General features: G+C 45.2%; 2 protein-coding genes across 3 annotated transcripts in view; both read left to right on the top strand.

Annotated features, from left to right (window-relative positions):
• The window catches only part of trim66 (tripartite motif containing 66), a 29427-nt gene extending 24126 nt beyond the window's left edge, over nt 1-5301 (top strand). The window contains exons 10-18 of one of the 2 annotated variants that reach the window (XM_058401064.1): nt 197-421; nt 1011-1137; nt 1246-1327; nt 1427-1595; nt 1679-2364; nt 2443-2563; nt 3529-3603; nt 3677-3829; nt 4360-5301. In XM_058401064.1, coding sequence (XP_058257047.1) covers nt 197-421; nt 1011-1137; nt 1246-1327; nt 1427-1595; nt 1679-2364; nt 2443-2563; nt 3529-3603; nt 3677-3829; nt 4360-4596 — 1875 coding nt within the window. In that variant the 3' untranslated portion in view covers nt 4597-5301. The remainder of the gene's footprint in view (nt 1-196; nt 422-1010; nt 1138-1245; nt 1328-1426; nt 1596-1678; nt 2365-2442; nt 2564-3528; nt 3604-3676; nt 3830-4359) is intronic. The other variant, XM_058401066.1, reaches the window with a different exon arrangement.
• Nucleotides 5302-8410: 3109 nt separating this feature from the next.
• Nucleotides 8411-21627, top strand: rerglb (RERG/RAS-like b). The gene is made up of 5 exons (XM_058400476.1): nt 8411-10201; nt 10843-10899; nt 11407-11480; nt 11645-11793; nt 20635-21627. The coding sequence occupies exons 1-5, from the start codon at nt 10150-10152 to the stop codon at nt 20909-20911; spliced, it is 609 nt and encodes a 202-aa protein (XP_058256459.1). The 5' UTR covers nt 8411-10149; the 3' UTR covers nt 20912-21627.
• The last annotated feature ends 1174 nt before the right edge of the window (nt 21628-22801 follow it).

Here is a 22801-nt window from a genome sequence, read left to right as displayed (position 1 = left end):
TGTGGATTAACTCGCTGTAAATAATCCCTTCATCAGCAGGACTTTTACTTTCCTCCTCTTTCATGTGTGTGTGTGATGAAGAGAGGATTGTGGATGTGTTGATCTTCTCACTGTCGCTATGACACTCATCAAGGGTAAGCTGTGATCGCGACTGTTAGCTTAGCACTGCTAATGACCGCGTGCCTCTTCCTCACAGAGAACCTCAGAGAGAACCTTAGAGAGAACCCCCACACCCTCAGACATGCTGGTACAGGACGGAGGATTTGGAGCTAACGCCGAGAGCCCAGAGAGTAGAACCGCAGCGTGCAGCATCTCCGCAGAACCAGGATCGTCAGGCAGCGCTTCGCACCAATCCCGACCTCTGGGGGATAGTCGGAGCGTGGGAACAACGGCTGAGCGACAGGACGTCACGGGACAGCCGGTAAAACACTGGGCACATGTATCACTCACAATAAAAATAATAATAATAATAATAATAATAATAATGACTTAAAATGCCGTCTGTTTGTAGCATTTATGAAGATTTTTAAAAATGGTGTATTTTATATGGATGGATATTTATATATCTTAAAGGACAAAAACAGATTTAATTTCATCCAGAAACTGGCCATGAATGTTTATAAAAATAAAGTGTTCATATTTAACCTTCATTAATCTATCTAATGATCATCTATCTAATCTATATGGATGTAAAGTTCTATTTTGTATTATTGAATAAAATAAAATGAATAGAAATGGGAAAAAAAGAACAACTGTTAGAAAGAGTTTCTATAATTTCTAATGAAATTGTTTCTCCTGGTGTTTAAACACAGATTCGTTACGGAATTGTTTTTCTGAGAGTGAATTTATTGCCAGTTTTAAACATTAAACCTCTTCACGCTCTCAGAGTTTGTGTAGATGTGTAGATGTTTACTCAAACTGAGACTTCCTGATTTGTGGTCTCGAGCTCTCGGCCTCTGCAGCTTCTCTTCTTTTGCATGTCAGTCAAATCTCTTTTTTTTTTGCCCCAGTCGGACTACACGAGTCCTACTGAAAGAATTCCGGGTGACGTGATGATCCGGCTTCATCCTGACAGCCGTGACGGTTCTTCTCAGACGGTCTATAAGACGGAGCCAGGTACCAAGACCCGTTCTAGCTGTCAGTCTTCCTACAGAACAGTTCAATTAACATTTTTTAGATTGAAATCATTTCATTATTCTGTTTTCATCCTCTGTGGATCAGTACTGAAGTGCAGTTTATTTTCAGATAACGTCTATGCATATTCTCATGAAAACACCAGCTGTACGTCTGTGAATAAATACAGGATGTCACCAGGTCCGGACACCAGGTAGAACCTCATAGAACCTTTAAGAAAGTTTCTTTTGGAAAGTTCCTGCAGATGCAGATGTTTGTGTGATGTGTAACTTTCTGGTTTTTCCGTGAGCAGAAAAGCTCCTGAGGGTTCGAAGGTCCCTGTTGTGTGTCTGGAACGGCTGAAGATCCTGGTGTCCAGATGTCCACCACAGGGGCACCACAGCACACCTTCTCCAGCTGACTCCAGACTGAAGTGTGAAGGGATCATGTCCCAGCAGCTGGACAGAGAACTCAGTGCTGAGGTAAGATCTTTAACAACAGCAGAGCCCCATCAAAATGGCACCTCAGTTTGACCTCCATGTTGATGTCTGTGGTTTTATTAAAGGAGGAACCTGGTGAAGAACCAGGACAGAGAGTGGAGGCGTATCAGCTACCAAGTGAGGCACCGTTAGCAGACCATCTCCCGTGCAGCGCGTCACCGGTGGGGTCGGAGTCTTCCTTACAGGAGCTCTGCTGCCGAAGCAAGGAATTTTCAGCACCATCCCAATCCAGCAATCCGGAACCTTCCACATCCACACCACCTGAATCCCGACGCGCTTCCGACCCTAATCCGTCGGAACCCAGATCAGTGCCGGTGTCAGACTCGCAGCTCGGGTCCCTGGTGGATGCAGACTTCGGCTCAGACGCGGAACTTGAATCCGAGCTTCAAGTAGAATCAGATCCGAGTTCCACGTCTGAACCACGGATCGAATCGGACTCGGAATCAGACCTGGAGTCCGAGCAGGTCCCGGAACTTCCCGCAGAGTCCGAGCAAGAGCTGGAATCGGATCCAGACTCTACCGCTGAAGTGACTCTGAACCTGGAGCAGGAGTGTGAATGGGAGGCGGGGCCAGTGGGTGCAGTCGCGAGCGTGCAGGAGGAAGTGGGTGTGGTCGAGCGGGAGTGTGCGGAGGTGGAGAGTGAGGACTTCTGCGCCGTCTGCTCCATCGGAGGCGAGCTGCTGTGCTGCGATCGCTGCCCCAAGGTCTTCCACCTGACCTGCCACGTGCCCTCTCTCCTCAGCTTTCCCACGTAAGGTCCACTCCACTCTCACCTCCAATTTCTCTCCGTCTCATCTGAAGCTGACGTTTTCTCCTCTCCTTCCTGCAGGGGCGACTGGGTGTGTACGCTGTGCAGAGACGTCCAGCGGCCAGAGGTGGAGTACGACTGCGAGGACTCACGGCTGCCCCACCACACCACACCACCTGCACTCTCACCAAGTGACCTGAGGGTAAGAGGGCAACTGCTGAGCTACACCTGCCCTGAATCTGGTTTATTTCTGAACGGTGTTATCATCACAGCATGTAAGGAATAAAATAATGAAAATAACCACCTACAGGGTAGCGTGATGCGGTCAGTTAGTGTTCTCACCACAAAGCTGATTCATTTCCTATAACTGCGTGTTCTCGTGTGAGTTTTTTTAAACTTCATCTTCCTTTATAGTCACATGCGATGTGGTGGAACGTCTGTGATGCGAGTGAGTTCCTGTAGTCACTTCTGTTATAGCAGCTATAAACAGTGTCTCTCTTTATTCTTTTGTCAAGTTAATAAGACAAAAAGTTTGTTCCACGTGTTGAAGTGTAAACTCCTCTGTTCCAGCTTCACCTCTGACTTAAAATACAGTGCTGACACTGGAGGGACACACACACGCATTTACATTTCTGGCATTTAGCAGAAGCCCTTACATTTTTATCTCATTTTATACAAATGAGCAACTGAGGGTTAAGGGCCTTGCTCAGGGGCCCAGCAGAGGCAGTTTGGTGGACCTGGAAATCAAACTCACAACCTTCTGATCAGTAGTCCACTGCCTTAACCACTAAGCTGCCACTTCCCTAAGCCCCCCCCCCCCCCCCCACACACACACTCTGCTTTCTCCTCACATCAGTGATTACACACGCAGTTTAATGTTTATTAACAGTGGAGTGTGTGCCGTACACGTCCCTGTGAAGGAGTTGTTGCTATGGAAATGATAAGGTATCAGAGTGAGTGCATTAATATAAACCTGCGCTACAGTCAGAGCTGCTGTTAGAGAGAATTAATCAACACCTTCTGACCAATCAGAGTCCAGATCTCAGCAGGTGTGTGGTGTTGAAGTGAGATGAAGTGTAGAGTTATTGTATATTCTGTAAAGGAAGTGAGCTTGTGAAATGTGAGCCCTGTAATGATTTAATAATCTGTGTGTTTATTGTGTTACAGAAATGTGAGAAGCTCACACTGCTCATCTACAGCAACATCCTGAGCGCTCCGTTCCACGAACCCGTCAGCCCACTGGTACGTCTCAGGCTTTCTTTCTTCCAGAAGACAAGAGTGAATATTGCGCATCTAATTTTTATTTCTGTCCAAGGCTCGTCATTATTATCAGATCATCAAGAGGCCCATGGACTTGTCTGTGATCCGGAGCAGGCTGAACAAACACAGCTCGGCTCACTACAGCTCCGTGGCAGAGTTCGTGTCTGACGTCCTGCTGATGTTTAAGAACTGTGCCAAGTTTAACTACGTGAGTCCGTGGCTTGTTGACTCCTTCAACTGCTGTGTGATTTATTCAGCACTTCCTGTGTGATGATAAGACACCAAAAATAACCCCACACTCGCACTAATTCTCCACACTGTGTCGAGTTTGTGTAACTGAGTCTGCACACGTTGCATCATCTAACCCGCTGCTGAACGTTAGCGCTAAAGCCCTTTAGCACAGTGCACAGTTTCATTCTGGTGGAAGCGGTGCTAGTCTCTCTCAGCTGTCTGTGGGCTTTGAAGTCACTCTGGAGATAAATGAGGAAGTCCAGATGTAACTGATGGTTTAAAGTGATACTGTTTTATTAACATGATGTAATTGTGAGTAAGATCAGGTGATATGGACCTTCTACATCCAACATCAGTCATATTTCCTGTTATTTTAGAAAGCTCTACCCTCTTTCACAGATTTTTAAAGTTGAATTCACTGACTGCTCCTTTAAAGAACGTTTTTATTCTCTCTCTCTCTCTCTCTCTCTCTCTCTCTGAACTTTCTGTTCTTCTCTCCTTCTTCAGCCGGATTCAGAAGTGGCCCAGGCTGGCCGCAGTCTTCAGACCTTCTTCCTCTTGAAGCTCGGTGAGGTTTTTCCTGAGCTCATCTGTCCTGCCTCAGACGGCGATTCGGACAGCGACGATTACGAAGAGCCCGAGTGTGCGGCCGCCGTCACCTTCCCCTGGCCTGACAGGAGAGAGCAAAGCCACAGGAAGAGGAAGAGGAGGCGCTCGCTCAGCTGGAGGAGACATCACTATTAACCTCCTGCCCAACGATGGACTTCTGCACCATCACACAGAAACACAGCTACACCTGATTAAAACGTCCTCCTGTGTTCCATTTCCACAGCTGGAGGTGTACGGACCCGATCGTTATGCTGCGATGTTCTGCACTGCGATGGACATCACGTCTCTGAAAAGTTTTTGATATCTTACAGGTTGCTGGCGACTGCTGGATGTAGAGGAGCGATGCTGATTGGTTATATACAGTAATATACGGTATATTTATTATAGAGAATGTGATATTGTATGTTTTATATGCTTTCTACACCCTGTGTATAACCAGCTTTGACTTTTTCCTACTGTAGTAAACCAGTAGACCTGTAGAGGGAGCACTATCTATGGCCTTAAGCCCAACAGCGTTCACATTGGACAGACCATGTTGAAGTAATTTTCCTCTGGCTATTTATCAATCAAAATATTCCTCTAATTCTGGAGAGGAACGTGGATTCTGATTGGACATTGCTAGGTGACTAGTTTTAAATATGTAATCGCTTCAATGTTAATTTAGTAATGATCCTAAAATATTCACCTAATGAATTATTTCTCAGGTAGAAGTGAAGGAGGAGTGTGGTTTATTCCTCCTGATGTACAGGGTAGATCTGAAAAGAGAAGCTCTTCATAATAACAACAACAACAACAACAACAACAACAATAATAATAATAATAATAATAATAATTGTAATATTGTGGAATTTGTTCACTTCTTTTATTCTCTTATACTAATGTAATGAACTGGGTTATATTATAGTTAGCTCTATATAGACGTCAGTCTGCACTTCAGCTCATTTTGCTTCCTTCATAAAAAAATCCCTCTTTAAAGCATCTACAGCTTTATTGAAGACTGACATCATCAGTATCTACATTTTGCACCGCGGTACTTTTTATTATTGACATTATTTTTTAAATTCTGCTGTATGATCTGTACAGATTGTATAAATCGTCTCTGCTGAATCTTTTCAGGAGTGACGGCGACTTTGGTTTCATTTCCTTTTTTTAAAATTTTTTAAAACTGATTGAAAATATTCTCACGCTGTCAAACACACGCCCCACGGCGTAGATCCCGCCTCTCTCTCGTCCACGTCACTCCTCTGGCAGTGTCATAAACACTATTCATAAGCACTGAAGACTTCATTTCATCACAGTAACTGCATGTTCACACGTGGAGGACATCGACTCCAGGCTTTTTACTCTTCTGTTTAAAAGTCTCCATGTTAAGCCGATAATATAACCAACAGCTGCACTGACCTGCCTTTATCAGAATTAAACGTCCTGAAACTTGCTTTAACTCTGACCTCGGCCCTGCTTTTTCCCTCTAACACTTCCACTGGATTTCATCACTTCAAATAATCTTCTGATGTTTTAATCCATTTCTGTTTTTCTTGATGATCGTGTCTCATTATAAAGCATTAAAAGACACAGGGAGAGGAGAGAAAACGCCAGAACAAAGTTTACCTTCAGATGATATAACTCTCTCTCTCTCTCTCTGTCTGTCTCCCTGCCTCACCCTCTCTCTCTCACTCTCTCTCTCTCTCTCTCTCTCTCTCTGTCTCTCTCTTTCTTATTTTTTTTTTTCGCTCTATTTTTTTCATACACCATCAGATTTCAGGAATGTGTTCTGATCCTGAAATAAAGAAATAAATCTCTGGTTCTGTAAAAGAATAAGTGCCTCTGTATTAAAGCTGAGTGTAAAGGCAGTAGAATAAGCCTCTGGGTTGCTAAGCTCTCGTCGTCTGTAGAGATGAAGAATATATTTTAAGGCCTGAAGGTTTGTGTTGTAATTTGAGCTCACTGAATGAAGGGAAGTCTTTCAGCCATTGCTGTGAGTGAGCTGCTTTAACAGACTAATAAATCTGGATCCATTCTTCAGTTTGGCTTTAGAGCAGAGTGAGAGGAGTGTCCAGGAGGAGGAGCGCTGGATGATTTTATTACTGCTGGAAAACATCCTGTGTCTATCTTTCCCAGATACACTAAATCAATTTGTCCTTTTCAACTAACTTTGATTTAAAGACCAAAGCACAATCACTCCTTCATCCTACAGCTTTCACTTCAGATTAAAACCTAAAACCTCAAAACCTGAACAGAGCGAAAGCTTCTTTCATTTCAACTTCCTCATTGCTGAACCTCCTCACCACAATAAAGAGCCAATAGAAATTCAACATTTTTAAATAAGTCTGAATTATGGTTTCCTTATTCCACAGCACTGCTGAGTTCTGTGGTTGATTAATTCTCTCTAACAGCAGCTCTGACTGCAGCACAGGTTTATATTAATGCACTCGCTCTGATACCTTATCGTTTCCATAGCAACAACTCATTCACAGGGACGTGTACAGCACACACTCCACTGTTAATACACTGATAAGTCTCTTTTAGTTTAGACTGAGGAGAAATTTGTGTGTGTATGATGTGGTGAAGGAGTCTCCAGTGTCAGTGCTGTGTATGTGTGTGTGTGTGTGTGTGTGTGTGTGTAGGTGTATGGAGTCTCCAGTGTCAGTGCTGTGTATCAGTGTGTGTGTGTGTGGGTGTAGGTGTATGGAGTCTCCAATGTCTAACTTAAAGAGAGAATAAAGAGAGTCTGCTGAGGGAAAGACTGTTTAGAGCTGACAGAGAGAGAGAATAAAGAGAGTCTGCTGAGGGAAAGACTGTTTAGAGCTGATAGAGAGAGAGAATAAAGAGAGACTGCTGAGGGAAAGACTGTTTAGAGCTGATAGAGAGAGAGAATAAAGAGAGACTGCTGAGGGAAAGACTGTTTAGAGCTGATAGAGAGAGAGAATAGAGACTGCTGAGGGAAAGACTGTTTAGAGCTGATAGAGAGAGAGAATAAAGAGAGACTGCTGAGGGAAAGACTGTTTAGAGCTGATAGAGAGAGAGAATAAAGAGAGACTGCTGAGGGAAAGACTGTTTAGAGCTGATAGAGAGAGAGAATAAAGAGAGACTGCTGAGGGAAAGACTGTTTAGAGCTGATAGAGAGAGAGAATAAAGAGAGACTGCTGAGGGAAAGACTGTTTAGAGCTGCTGTAACGGAAGACACAACAGAAACTCAAACCAAATCCACGACTCTAATGAATCCTGCAGGTTTGTTTGAATATTTGGATCATGTATTTTACAGCATGACAAGAACATGTTCAGTTTTGGTTTAATGGTCGAATTTAAATCAGAAACTATTTTCCCCCGAAATTCATTCCTGGTTTTGGAAGCTGAAGGTTTCGTGTGAAGACTGTGTTAATGTCCGCTGGCAAAAAATTTCCTGCTTCATCTTTACCAACACTTTCCTGAGGAGACTTAAATCAGATTAGGTTTCAGCCTGAGTCAGGATTATTTGCCTGAAAACTGTGGGATAAAACCCGGGCCTCCAGAAGGACGCTCTTAATGGCTATGATGTCATATCTCTCATGCCAGGATTGAAATCTTTTTCTGTTCTCTGACCTCATTTTTACCCCCTCAGATTTCTGACAGCTGATATGTAATGACTATTTTTGTAAGAAGGTAACGGTATTTTCACCTCTCTGGCTCTTTGGTGTGCCTGTATAAGTGCTGAATGATGTTCAGAGGGCATTAGATCATACAGCTGAATGAGCTCAGAGGTCTGTGTGCTGCAGTTAAACCCAGAAAGTCATTAAAGTGGTCTCAGCGTGCTGCCTTCACAAGCTTCTCTGTTTTACGGCTCTGTTTTTTAAGGATCAGCTTTAAGGATCAGTCTTTTCAGCTCTGTGCAGAAAATTCTCTCTCCTTTCTGTCTGTTTTTGTTGATCAGTGCTTCAACACACACACTATAGTACATTAGAGTACAATATATTCACACTCTATAGATTAGTATAGTATAGTATAGTACAGTGTAGTATGGATTAGAATAGTACAGTGAGGTATAATATAGAATAGTATAGTAGTGTTGTTCACTGAGGAAGAGACAGGAGTCAGAGCTGGAGGTAGCAGAGCTGAAGATGTTGAGGTTCTCTTTGGGAGGGACACGGTTGGACAGGATTAGGAACGAGTACATCAGAGGGACAGCTCATGTTGGACGTTTTGGAGACAAAGTTAGGGAGGCCAGGTTAAGATGGTTTGGACATGTCCAGAGGAGGGAGAGTGAGTATATTGGTAGGAGAATGTTGGACATGGAGCTGCCAGGCAGGAGGAAAAGAGGAAGGACAAAGAGGAGGTATATGGATGTAATAAATGAGGATATGAAGCTAGTGGGTGTAAGTGTTGAGGATGCAGAAGATAGGGATAGGTGGAGAGAGATGATTCACTGTGGAGACCCCTGAAGGGAAAAGACCAAAGAAGAAGAAGAAGTGTATATTAGTGTAGTATAATGTAATATTTTTATAGTATTGTTGTACAGTGCAGTATTACAATACATTATATACAGTACAGTCTGGACAACCAATCAGTACACAGCATGAGACATCGTTTCGCCTCTGCCAATCACGTGACCTATTGGTTCAGAAAGCTCCGCCTCTCGCTAGACTCCAGTACTCTAGTATTTGCTGATTTTATACAGATTTATTAGAGGCTCTGTTTGATAACGACTCATTTTTAAATTGAATTGGCGCGAGGACAGGGTTCTCATTCACACAACACAAATCCTTTGAAGCGCTCCTCCAGAGGTTCTGCAAGTCCTCATCCAGCAGAACTGAAATAAAACAAAGCAGGACACTGAGGTGTGAGCCGACCATGAGCAGATGACCAGGAGATGGACAGAGCAGCTGAGACATGTGTGATACTGAGCTTTCAGTATTTTACGGGAGCTTCTAGATCTGTGTGGAGCAGAAAAAAGCTTCTTGTGATCAGCACACAGCTTCTGTGTGGAGATTCGCTTCATCTGGCCTTCATCTGGATCTCTGTGAGTGTTCACGTCACTCAGAGGTGGGATTTACACGTGTTTTTATTTAGACACCTTCACATCTCATGTTTCACACCTTTCTCACTGCACGTGTTTTTATTTCTCCACAAAGTCATTTATTTTCTGATTTTAATAACTTTTTTTTTAAATCACAGATTATTCACACAATGCTAGTTAAGTTGAAATAAATTTTTTTGATGTTTCTCATGTCTTCATTAATGACTTCCACGTGATCGCATGAAGAAGACACTGAACCTGAGTGTGTGTCTGTGGCTGGGTGAAAACACTGAGGGTGAAAACACAGCTTTTGTGTCCGAAAGAACCCAATTAACTGGAATGTCATGACAACCAAACAAACTGAAATGACTTAACGTCAGTCTGAAGAAGAAGAAGAAAAAGAAGGAGAGGTTTATAGTTTATGAGTGACGCCTCTTAGTGAGGAAAATAACTCTATCAGTTCACAGTGAAATACATCTCCTAAACCTCATGTAGGTGAAGCCCATCTGTCTCAGCCTGACCTCCTGATCACTCCTGATGTTAAACTCTCCACAGTGTGGGAGGAGAAAGTGGAGATCAGAGAGAAGAAAAGGAGGGAGAAGCTCAGAGACGGATAGAGGAAAGGAGAGAAGAACGGAGAGAGTTCATTCCTCTTCAACTGAGGACCATCGTGTCCGAGTCTCGGTCAGTCTGCAGTCATGAACGAGGTGAAGCTGGCTCTGCTGGGCAGCGAGGGATCGGGGAAATCAGGTCTGTGTATATCATCTTCTCACACACACACAAACACATGAAGTGAACAGGAAACCTGCAATGTCTTACCACAGAAACTGTGAGAGTGTTATGATTCTCAGTACACACCTCTGCAGACTCGGCGTCTTATTAACCCTTTAATGTCCTCGTCAAGCCTCATCTCCTCATTAATCATCAAACTAAATAAAAACTAAACAAATTAATGCTTTTACATTTTACATTTCATTCTTTTTTCCTGTTTTTGACTTTTTCGTAAAGTTTGTTTACTTTTATTTATTATTTTTATATTTTGTCGTGTATTCAGCCGGAATGTCTGGGTGGATTTGATGGAATTTTGTTGGGGATTGCACAGGTTTAACTGGGAGACTGCTGTAAGATGGACATTATTTGGTGTTGAGAGAAAACAGTAGCTGGTTGTGTAACCGTGTGTAATTGTAATAAATGAAGCAGTGTATAATATTCTCCACAGAGCAGACAGACAGCACACTCGCTATAAACCTCATGAACAGAAACCTGCTGTTTCCCTGAAATTCATCAGAACTCTACAGACTGACCAAGGGTTTGATGTTCTGAGGGTTTCGTTACCTCACATCACTGTCTGAACTGCACTAGTCTTAATCCTCTGTCCTGTGTGCCTTTAGCGGTTTTGGTGAGATTCCTGACCAAGCGCTTCATTGGAGAATACGCATCAAATGCAAGTAAGTCCAGTCCAGTGCAGACCAGTACAACCCAGTACAGTCCAATGCAGTCCAGTCCAACACAGTACAGTACAATCCAGACCAGTACAACCCAGTACAGTCCAGTCCAACCCAGTATAGTCCAGTCCAGCCCAGTACAACCCAGTACAGTACAGTCCATTACAGTTCAGTGCACACACACACACACACAGAACACTGCTCAGTTTAATCATCATAAATCAGTACCAGTTCAGATAAAGTCATGTGATTTAATTCTGTTTACTTATAGAACATGACTGTAAACATTATACATTTTAATATGACTGTGTTATTTATTTTTCATCATCATCATCATCATCATCATGTCTTTCATCTTTTTCTGTTGTTTATTAGAATTATTTTCTGATTCCATAAAACACTGAAACGTGCTGTTTTACTTCATGTCACATTTCAGGCACTTTCGTTTAGTTTTGTTTCATTTTGTTTAGTGCAGCACGTCTGTGTATAATACCTCCCTCTTTCTGGCAGATTCCTTATACCAGAAAAGGCTCTCCATTGACGGCAGACAGTTGAACCTGGAGGTCTTTGATCCATGCTCTCAGGTAGGTGTTCATATTCAGCTTCATTTCTCCACTGTTCTATTCTCCTGATGATTTCTCTTTCTTAATCCAGGAACGCTCCTTCACTCCATGTCCAGTTTCAGATTTTCAGAGGAACACAATGTTCCTGATCAGATCTCCTCTTCTCCTCTTTCTCTTCCTGGCAGAACGTGGAGAGCACAGGCATCCTGGAGGAACCGCTGGACTGGGCAGACGGCTTTGTGGTGGTGTACACCATCAGTGACCGCACGTCTTTCCTCAACGCCAAAAACATCCTGCATCAGATCAGAGAGAGCCGCCGAGAGACGTGTAAAGGGTGAGTGAGGGTCAGAGCAGGAGTCCTGACCATTCAGACGGAGCTGTAACGAGCAGACAGAAGGCCAGGCTCCAGTTCATTTAGAAGAGAAAACAGATTAAACAGCTTGTAGCTGCTGTCGATGAAAACCACAGAGATATTTTATACACATTACTGACCTGGAGCATCACTCCAAACCAGTACACTCTAATTAAAGGGCTGAGCCGAGAGGACAGTAAATATATAACTATAATAGTTTAGTGTGTGTGTTCAGTGTGTGTGTGTTTAGTGTGTGTGTGTGTGTTCAGTGTGTGTGTGTTCAGTGTGTGTGTGTTCAGTGTGTGTGGGTTTAGTGTGTGTGTGTTCAGTGTGTGTGGGTTTAGTGTGTGTGTGTTCAGTGTATGTGTGTGTGTGTTTAGTGTGTGTGTTCAGTGTGTTTAGTGTGTGTGTGTTCAGTGTGTGTTCAGTGTGTGTGTTTAGTGTGTGTGTGTTCAGTGTGTGTGTGTTTAGTGTGTGTGTTCAGTGTGTGTGTGTTTAGTGTGTGTGTGTTCAGTGTATGTGTGTTCAGTGTGTTTAGTGTGTGTGTGTTTAGTGTGTGTGTTCAGTGTGTTTAGTGTGTGTGTGTTCAGTGTGTGTGTGTTCAGTGTGTGTGTGTTCAGTGTGTGTGTGTGTTCAGTGTGTTTAGTGTGTGTTCAGTGTGTTTAGTGTGTGTGTGTTCAGTGTGTGTGTGTTCAGTGTGTTTAGTGTGTGTGTTTAGTGTGTGTGTGTTCAGTGTGTGTGTGTTCAGTGTGTTTAGTGTGTGTTCAGTGTGTTTAGTGTGTGTGTTCAGTGTGTTTAGTGTGTGTTCAGTGTGTTTAGTGTGTGTTCAGTGTGTGTGTGTTTAGTGTGTGTGTTCAGTGTGTTTAGTGTGTGTGCTCAGTGTGTGTGTTCAATGTGTTTAGTGTGTGTTCAGTGTGTGTGTGTTCAATGTGTTTAGTGTGTGTTCAGTGTGTTTAGTGTGTGTGTGTTTAGTGTGTGTGTTCAGTGTGTTTAGTGTGTGTGTGTTCAGTGTGTGTGTTCAGTGTGTTTAGTGTGTGTTCAGTGTGTGTGTGTTCAGTGTGTTTAGTGTGTGTGTGTTCAGTGTGTGTGTGTTCAGTGTGTTTAGTGTGTGTGTTCAGTGTGTTTAGTGTGTGTGTTCAGTGTGTTCAGTGTGTGTGTTCAGTGTGTGTGTTTAGTGTGTGTGTTTAGTGTGTGTTCAGTGTGTGTGTGTTCAGTGTGTTTAGTGTGTGTGTTCACTGTGTTTAGTGTGTGTGTTCAGTGTGTGTGTTTAGTGTGTGTGTTTAGTGTGTGTTCAGTGTGTGTGTGTTCACTGTGTTTAGTGTGTGTGTTCAGTGTGTTCAGTGTGTGTGTTTAGTGTGTGTGTTTAGTGTGTGTTCAGTGTGTGTGTGTTTACTGTGTTTAGTGTGTGTGTTCAGTGTGTTTAGTATGTGTGTTCAGTGTGTGTGTGTGTGTTCAGTGTGTTTAGTGTGTGTGTGTGTTCAGTGTATGTGTGTTCAGTATGTGTGTGTTTAGTGTGTGTTCAGTGTGTTTAGTGTGTGTGTTCAGTGTGTGTGTGTGTTCATTGTGTGTGTGTGTTCATTGTGTGTGTGTTCATTGTGTGTGTGTGTTCAGTGTGTGTGTGTTTAGTATGTTTAGTGTGTGTGTGTTCAGTGTGTTTAATGTGTGTGTGTTCAGTGTGTTCAGTGTGTGTTTAGTGTGTGTGTGTTCAGTGTGTATGTGTGTTCAGTGTGTGTGTGTTTAGTGTGTGTTCAGTGTGTTTAGTATGTGTGTATGTGTGTTCAGTGTGTGTGTGTTCAGTGTGTGTGTATTCAGTGTGTTCAGTGTGTTTATTGTGTGTGTTTAGTATGCGTGTTCTGTGTGTGTTCAGTGTGTGATCAGTGTTTGTGTGTATTCAGTGTGTGTGTGTTCAGTGTGTGTGCGTGTGTTCAGTGTGTGTGTGTTCAGTGTGTGTGTGTGTGTGTTCAGTGTGTGTGTGTGTTCAGTGTGTGTGTGTTCAGTGTGTGTGTGTTCAGTGTGTTTAGTGTGTGTGTGTTCAGTGTGTTTAGTATGCGTGTTCTGTGTGTGTGTTCAGTGTGTGTTCAGTGTGTTTAGTGTGTGTTCAGTGTTTGTGTGTGTTCAGTGTGTGTTCAGTGTGTGTGTGTTCAGTGCGTGTGTTCAGTGTGTGTGTTCAGTGTGTGCGTGTGTTCAGTGTGTGTGTATTCAGTGTGTGTGTGTTCAGTGTGTTTAGTGTGTGTTCAGTGTTTGTGTGTGTGTATTCAGTGTGTGTTCAGTGTGTGTGTGTGTGTGTGTGTTCAGTGTGTGTTCAGTGTGCGTGTGTTCAGTGTGTGTGTATTCAGTGTGTGTGTGTTCAGTGTGTGTTCAGTGTGTTTAGTGTCTGTGTGTTCAGTGTGTTTAGTATGCGTGTTCTGTGTGTTTGTGTTCAGTGTGTTTAGTGTGTGTTCAGTGTTTGTGTGTATTCAGTGTGTGTGTGTGTGTGCGTGTGTTCAGTGTGTGTGCATTCAGTGTGTTTAGTATGCATGTTCTGTGTGTGTGTGTTCAGTGTTTAGTGTGTGTTCAGTGTTTGTGTGTATTCAGTGTGTGCGTGTGTGTGTGTTCAGTGTGTGTGTGTGTTCAGTGTGTGCGTGTGTGTTCAGTGTGTGTGTGTTCAGTGTGTGTGTGTGTTCAGTGTGTGTGTTCAGTGTGCGTGTGTGTTCAGTGTGTGCGTGTGTGTTCAGTGTGTGTGTGTGTTCAGTGTGTGTGTGTTCAGTGCGTGTGTGTGTTCAGTGTGTGTGTGTTCAGTGTGTGTGTGTTCAGTGTGTGTGTGTTCAGTGTGCGTGTGTGTTCAGTGTGTGTGTGTTCAGTGTGTGTGTGTGTTCAGTGTGTGTGTGTGTTCAGTGTGTTTAGTGTCTGTGTGTTCAGTGTGTTTAGTGTGTGTGTTCAGTGTGTTTAGTATGCGTGTTCTGTGTGTTTAGTGTGTGTTCAGTGTGTGTGTGTGTGTGCGTGTGTTCAGTGTGTTTAGTGTCTGTGTGTTCAGTGTGTTTAGTGTGTGTGTTCAGTGTGTTTAGTGTGTGTTCAGTGTGTGTGTGTGTGTGCGTGTGTTCAGTGTGTGTGCATTCAGTGTGTTTAGTATGCGTGTTCTGTGTGTGTGTGTTCAGTGTTTAGTGTGTGTTCAGTGTTTGTGTGTATTCAGTGTGTGCGTGTGTGTGTGTTCAGTGTGTGTGTGTGTTCAGTGTGTGCGTGTGTGTTCAGTGTGTGTGTGTGTGTTCAGTGTGTGCGTGTGTTCAGTGTGTGTGTGTGTTCAGTGTGTGCGTGTGTGTTCAGTGTGTGTGTGTGTTCAGTGTGTGTGTGTTCAGTGTGTGTGTGTGTTCAGTGTGTGCGTGTGTGTTCAGTGTGTGTGTGTTCAGTGTGTGTGTGTGTTCAGTGTGTGTGTGTGTGTTCAGTGTGTGTGTGTGTGTTCAGTGTGTGTGTGTGTGTTCAGTGTGTGTGTTCAGTGTGTGTGTGTTCAGTGTGTGTGTTCAGTGTGTGTGTTCAGTGTGTGCGTGTGTTCAGTGTGTGTGTTCAGTGTGTGCGTGTTCAGTGTGTGTTCAGTGTGTTTAGTGTGTGTTCAGTGTGTGTGTGTGTGTGTTCAGTGTGCGTGTGTTCAGTGTGTGTTCAGTGTGTTTAGTGTGTGTTCAGTGTGTGTGTGTGTGTGTTCAGTGTGCGTGTGTTCAGTGTGTGTTCAGTGTGTTTAGTGTCTGTGTGTTCAGTGTGTTTAGTGTGTGTGTTCAGTGTGTTTAGTATGCGTGTTCTGTGTGTTTGTGTTCAGTGTGTTTAGTGTGTGTTCAGTGTTTGTGTGTATTCAGTGTGTGTGTGTGTGTGCGTGTGTTCAGTGTGTGTGCATTCAGTGTGTTTAGTATGCGTGTTCTGTGTGTGTGTGTTCAGTGTTTAGTGTGTGTTCAGTGTTTGTGTGTATTCAGTGTGTGCGTGTGTGTGTGTTCAGTGTGTGTGTGTGTTCAGTGTGTGCGTGTGTGTTCAGTGTGTGTGTGTTCAGTGTGTGTGTGTGTTCAGTGTGCGTGTGTTCAGTGTGTGTGTGTGTGTTCAGTGTGTGCGTGTGTGTTCAGTGTGTGTGTGTGTGTTCAGTGTGTGTGTGTGTTCAGTGTGTGTGTGTGTTCAGTGTGTGCGTGTGTGTTCAGTGTGTGTGTGTTCAGTGTGCGTGTGTGTTCAGTGTGTGTGTTCAGTGTGTGTGTGTGTGTTCAGTGTGTGTGTGTGTTCAGTGTGTGTGTTCAGTGTGCGTGTGTGTTCAGTGTGTGCGTGTGTGTTCAGTGTGCGTGTGTGTTCAGTGTGTGTGTGTTCAGTGTGTGTGTGTTCAGTGTGTGTGTGTGTTCAGTGTGTGTGTGTTCAGTGTGTGTGTGTTCAGTGTGCGTGTGTGTTCAGTGTGTGTGTTCAGTGTGTGTGTGTGTTCAGTGTGTGTGTGTGTTCAGTGTGTTTAGTGTCTGTGTGTTCAGTGTGTTTAGTGTGTGTGTTCAGTGTGTTTAGTATGCGTGTTCTGTGTGTTTAGTGTGTGTTCAGTGTGTGTGTGTGTGTGCGTGTGTTCAGTGTGTTTAGTGTCTGTGTGTTCAGTGTGTTTAGTGTGTGTGTTCAGTGTGTTTAGTGTGTGTTCAGTGTGTGTGTGTGTGTGCGTGTGTTCAGTGTGTGTGCATTCAGTGTGTTTAGTATGCGTGTTCTGTGTGTGTGTGTTCAGTGTTTAGTGTGTGTTCAGTGTTTGTGTGTATTCAGTGTGTGCGTGTGTGTGTGTTCAGTGTGTGTGTGTGTTCAGTGTGTGCGTGTGTGTTCAGTGTGTGTGTGTGTGTGTTCAGTGTGTGTGTGTGTTCAGTGTGCGTGTGTTCAGTGTGTGTGTGTGTTCAGTGTGTGTGTGTTCAGTGTGTGTGTGTGTTCAGTGTGTGCGTGTGTGTTCAGTGTGTGTGTGTTCAGTGTGTGTGTGTGTTCAGTGTGTGTGTGTGTGTTCAGTGTGTGTGTGTGTGTTCAGTGTGTGTGTTCAGTGTGTGTGTGTTCAGTGTGTGTGTTCAGTGTGTGTGTTCAGTGTGTGCGTGTGTTCAGTGTGTGTGTTCAGTGTGTGTGTGTGTTCAATGTGTGTGTATTCAGTGTGTGTGTGTTCAGTGTGTGTTCAGTGTGTGTGTGTGTGTGTGTTCAGTGTGCGTGTGTTCAGTGTGTGTTCAGTGTGTTTAGTGTCTGTGTGTTCAGTGTGTTTAGTGTGTGTGTTCAGTGTGTTTAGTATGCGTGTTCTGTGTGTTTGTGTTCAGTGTGTTTAGTGTGTGTTCAGTGTTTGTGTGTATTCAGTGTGTGTGTGTGTGCGTGTGTTCAGTGTGTGTGCGTTCAGTGTGTTTAGTATGCGTGTTCTGTGTGTGTGTGTTCAGTGTTTAGTGTGTGTTCAGTGTTTGTGTGTATTCAGTGTGTGCGTGTGTTCAGTGTGTGTGTGTGTTCAGTGTGTGTGTGTGTGCGTGTGTTCAGTGTGTGTGCGTTCAGTGTGTTTAGTATGCGTGTTCTGTGTGTGTGTGTTCAGTGTTTGTGTGTATTCAGTGTGTGCGTGTGTGTGTGTGTTCAGTGTGTGTGTGTTCAGTGTGTGCGTGTGTGTTCAGTGTGTGTGTGTGTTCAGTGTGTGTGTGTGTGTTCAGTGTTTGTGTGTATTCAGTGTGTGCGTGTGTGTTCAGTGTGTGTGTGTGTTCAGTGTGTGCGTGTGTGTTCAGTGTGTGTGTGTGTTCAGTGTGTGTGTGTGTTCAGTGTGTGCGTGTTCAGTGTGTGTGTGTTCAGTGTGCGTGTGTGTTCAGTGTGTGTGTGTTCAGTGTGTGTGTGTGTGTGTGTGTTCAGTGTGTGTGTGGTGTGTGTGTGTGTTCAGTGTGTGTGTGTCTGTTCAGTGTGTGTGTGTGTGTGTTCAGTGTGTATCAGTGTGTGTGTGTTCAGTGTGTGTGTGTGTGTTAAGTGTGTGTGTGTTCAGTGTGTGTGTGTTCAGTGTGTGTGTTCAGGGTGTGTGTGTGTTCAGTGTGTGTGTGTTCAGTGTGTGTGTGTGTTCAGTGTGTGTGTGTATCAGTGTGTGTGTGTTCAGTGTGTGTGTGTGTGTGTGTGTGTGTGTTCAGTGTGTGTGTGTGTGGTGTGTGTGTGTATCAGTGTGTGTGTGTCTGTTCAGTGTGTGTGTGTGTTCAGTGTGTATTAGTGTGTGTGTGTTCAGTGTGTGTGTGTGTGTGTGTGTGTGTGTTCAGTGTGTGTGTGTGTGTGTGTGTTCAGTGTGTGTGTGTGTGGTGTGTGTGTGTTCAGTGTGTTTAGTGTGTGGTCAGTGTTTGTGTGTATTCAGTGTGTGTGTGTGTGTGCGTGTGTTCAGTGTGTGTGCGTTCAGTGTGTTTAGTATGCGTGTTCTGTGTGTGTGTGTTCAGTGTTTAGTGTGTGTTCAGTGTTTGTGTGTATTCAGTGTGTGTGTGTGTTCAGTGTGTGTGTGTGTTCAGTGTGTGTGTGTGTGCGTGTGTTCAGTGTGTGTGCGTTCAGTGTGTTTAGTATGCGTGTTCTGTGTGTGTTCAGTGTTTAGTGTGTGTTCAGTGTTTGTGTGTATTCAGTGTGTGCGTGTGTGTGTGTGTTCAGTGTGTGTGTGTGTTCAGTGTGTGCGTGTGTGTTCAGTGTGTGTGTGTGTTCAGTGTGTGTGTTCAGTGTTTGTGTGTATTCAGTGTGTGCGTGTGTGTGTGTTCAGTGTGTGCGTGTGTGTTCAGTGTGTGTGTGTGTTCAGTGTGTGTGTGTGTTCAGTGTGTGCGTGTTCAGTGTGTGTGTGTTCAGTGTGTGTGTGTTCAGTGTGTGTGTGTGTGTGTGTTCAGTGTGTGTGTGTGTTCAGTGTGCGTGTGTTCAGTGTGTGTGTGTGTTCAGTGTGTGTGTGTGTGTTCAGTGTGTGTGTGTGTTCAGTGTGTGTGTGTTCAGTGCGTGTGTGTTCAGTGTGTGTGTGTGTTCAGTGTGTGTGTGTTCAGTGTGCGTGTGTGTTCAGTGTGTGTGTGTTCAGTGTGCGTGTGTGTTCAGTGTGTGTGTGTTCAGTGTGTGTGTGTGTTCAGTGTGTGTGTGTTCAGTGTGTGTGTGTTCAGTGTGCGTGTGTGTTCAGTGTGTGTGTGTGTTCAGTGTGTGTGTTCAGTGTGTGTGTGTGTTCAGTGTGTGTGTGTGTGTTCAGTGTGTGTGTGTGTTCAGTGTGTGCGTGTTCAGTGTGTGTGTGTTCAGTGTGTGCGTGTGTGTTCAGTGTGTGTGTGTTCAGTGTGTGTGTGTGTTCAGTGTGTGTGTGTGTTCAGTGTGCGTGTGTTCAGTGTGTGTGTGTGTTCAGTGTGTGTGTGTGTGTTCAGTGTGTGTGTGTGTTCAGTGTGTGTGTGTTCAGTGCGTGTGTGTTCAGTGTGTGTGTGTTCAGTGTGTGTGTGTTCAGTGTGCGTGTGTGTGTGTGTGTTCAGTGTGCGTGTGTGTTCAGTGTGTGTGTGTGTGTTCAGTGTGTGTGTGTTCAGTGTGCGTGTGTTCAGTGTGTGTGTGTGTTCAGTGTGTGTGTGTGTGTGTGTTCAGTGTGCGTGTGTGTTCAGTGTGTGTGTGTGTTCAGTGTGTGTGTGTTCAGTGTGTGTGTGTTCAGTGTGCGTGTGTGTTCAGTGTGTGTGTGTTCAGTGTGTGTGTGTTCAGTGTGCGTGTGTTCAGTGCGTGTGTGTTCAGTGTGCGTGTGTGTTCAGTGTGTGTGTGTTCAGTGTGTGTGTGTGTTCAGTGTGTGTGTGTGTTCAGTGTGTGTGTGTTCAGTGTGTGTGTGTGTGTTCAGTGTGCGTGTGTTCAGTGTGTGTGTGTGTGTGTTCAGTGTGTGTGTGTTCAGCGTGTGTGTGTTCAGTGTGTGCGTGTGTGTTCAGTGTGTGTGTGTGTGTGTTCAGTGTGTGTGTTCAGTGTGTGTGTGTTCAGCGTGTGTGTGTGTTCAGTGTGTGCGTGTGTGTTCAGTGTGTGTGTGTGTGTGTTCAGTGTGTGCATGTGTGTTCAGTGTGTGTGTGTGTGTTCAGTGTGTGCGTGTGTGTTCAGTGTGTGTGTGTTCAGTGTGCGCGTGTGTGTTCAGTGTGTGTGTTCAGTGTGTGCGTGTGTTCAGTGTGTGTGTGTGTGTGTTCAGTGTGTGTGTGTTCAGTGTGTGTGTGTGTGTTCAGTGTGTGCGTTCAGTGTGTGCGTGTGTGTTCAGTGTGTGTGTGTGTGTTCAGTGTGTGTGTGTTCAGTGTGTGTGTGTGTGTTCAGTGTGTGTGTGTGTATCAGTGTGTGTGTGTTCAGTGTGTGTGTGTGTTAAGTGTGTGTGTGGTGTGTGTGTTCAGTGTGTGTGTGTTCAGTGTGTGTGTGTGTGTTCAGTGTGTGTGTGTGTTCAGTGTGTGTGTGTTCAGTGTGTGTGTGTGTGTTCAGTGTGTGTGTGTGTTCAGTGTGTGTGTGTTCAGTGTGTGTGTGTGTTCAGTGTGTGTGTGTGTGTTCAGTGTGTGTGTGTTCAGTGTGTGTGTGTGTTCAGTGTGTGTGTGTTCAGTGTGTGTGTGTGTGTTCAGTGTGTGTGTGTGTTCAGTGTGTGTGTGTTCAGTGTGTGTGTGTGTGTTCAGTGTGTGTGTGTGTTCAGTGTGTGTGTGTGTGTTCAGTGTGTTCAGTTTTGTTTGTTTTATTATCTGAGTTCTGATGCAGAAACTTCTCCAACCTCCTAAGAGTTCAGGTGAGTTCAATCTGAGAGAAGTCTGAGGCACAGCGCCACCTGCTGCTTCATCATGGAGCTGTGTGTGTCCTGAGGTTGCACTGATGTTCTCTGTTCTTCATCAAGGTTCCTCTGTGTGTTAAACTCTGTTCTGATGCGTTCTGACCGGACAGAGACGTGGACGTTCCCATCGGCCTGCTGGGGAACAAGCAGGACCTGTGTCACAGCCGGCAGGTGAGTGAGGAGGAGGGACGTTCTCTGGCCCTGGAGCACAAGTGCATCTTTCAGGAAGTGTCCGCTGCTGAGAACTACCTGGACATCGCTAACCTCTTCACCAGACTCGTCCGGCAGGTCATGGAGCACAGGTCCGACCGCCGGCGCTACAGCGGCTCCAAATCCGTGGCCAAGCTCATCAACAACGTGTTTGGGAAGAGGAGGAAATCTGTCTGATGAACTTCACCATGAAGCAGCACCAGAACTTTCAGAGTCTTCAGAGTCTGGAATGTTCTCTAGAACCTGATGCTAGTAATGAGATCTGACCTGAGGAGAGAAACCAGAGAGCAGAACACACTTCCTCTGCTCCTCAACAGGTTCAGAGCTTCAAACCTTCTTCACTCTGTTTCTCTGACTTCAAGGTTTTGTGTAGATTCATGCAGCAGACTGAGAAGAACCAAGCAGAACCCTGAAGGACATGAAGGATCCTCAAATAACCCCAAAAAACCCAGAGAACCAAGTGAAGAACTTTTTTCCTGAGAAGTTAAACATGAAACTCCTGACAGCTTCTGGATAATATGAGGAGAACCGAAACAGCTTCACACTCACAGCTTCAGGAGAAAGGTTCTTCACGGCTTCTTTAAGAGCTCACTGCATCATTCAGACGATCCAGACGGAGAAGAGCTCAGGGCTTCAGACTGCAGGAGATCACTCTGAGGAAAAAACACACGATAAACTGAAGAGAAAAATTAAACTGAAACAAAACATCTTCATTTAAATTATTTCCCCTTTAACTCCAGCAAAAAGATCATTTCTTCTGCTTGAGGATTTATAGAAATATTCACATCATCTGACACACACACACACACACACCCACACACACCCTCTCACACACACACACACACACACACACCCACACACACCCTCTCACACACACACACACACCCACACACACCCTCTCACACACACACACACCCACACACACCCTCTCACACACACACACACCCACACACACCCTCTCACACACACACACACACCCTCTCACACACACACACACCCACACACACCCACACACACCCTCTCACACACACACACACCCACACACACCCTCTCACACACCCACACACACACACACACACACACACACACACCCACACACACCCTCTCACACACACACACACCCACACACACCCTCTCACACACACACACACACCCACACACACCCTCTCACACACACACACACACCCACACACACCCTCTCACACACACACACACCCACACACACCCTCTCACACACACACACACACCCTCTCACACACACACACACCCACACACACCCTCTCACACACACACACACCCACACACACCCTCTCACACACACCCTCTCACACACACACACACCCACCCTCTCACACACACACACACCCACACACACCCTCTCACACACACACCCTCTCACACACACACACACCCACACACACCCTCTCACACACCCACCCACACACACACCCACACACACCCTCTCACCCCCCCACACACACACCCACACACACCCTCTCACACACACACACACACTCTCACATACACACCCACACACCCTCTCACCCCCCACCCACACACTCTCACACACACACACCCACACCCCCACCCACACACTCTCACATACACACCCACCCACACACACACCCTCTCACCCCCCCCACCCACACACTCTCACATACACACACACCCACACACACACACCCCCACCCACACACTCTCACATACACACACACCCACACACACCCTCTCACCCCCCCCCACCCACACCCACTCACCCCCCCACCCACACCCACACCCACACACACCCTCTCACACACACACACACACTCTCACATACACACCCACCCACACACACACCTCTCACCCCCACCCACACACTCTCACATACACACACACCCACACACACACCTCTCACCCCCACCCACACACTCTCACATACACACCCACCCACACACACACCCTCTCACCCCCCCACCCACCCACTCTCACATACACACCCACACACCTGTCTCACCCCCCCCACACACTCTCACATACACACCCACCCACACACACACACATCCACCCTCTCACCCCTCCCCACAC

Source organism: Hemibagrus wyckioides, linkage group LG10, assembly GCF_019097595.1.
Source record: "Hemibagrus wyckioides isolate EC202008001 linkage group LG10, SWU_Hwy_1.0, whole genome shotgun sequence".
Taxonomy (NCBI): domain Eukaryota; kingdom Metazoa; phylum Chordata; class Actinopteri; order Siluriformes; family Bagridae; genus Hemibagrus; species Hemibagrus wyckioides.
The sequence above is the reverse complement of the archived record's forward strand: the minus strand, read 5'-3'. Positions and strand labels throughout refer to the sequence as shown.

Coding starts and splice junctions, on each gene's coding strand:
- rerglb (XM_058400476.1), top strand. CDS start 10,150: ATGAACGAGGTGAAGCTGGCTCTGCTGGGCAGCGAGGGATCGGGGAAA. Junction 10,900..11,406: donor AGAATACGCATCAAATGCAA/GTAAGTCCAGTC, acceptor TCTTTCTGGCAG/ATTCCTTATACCAGAAAAGG. Junction 11,794..20,634: donor CGCCGAGAGACGTGTAAAGG/GTGAGTGAGGGT, acceptor CTGACCGGACAG/AGACGTGGACGTTCCCATCG.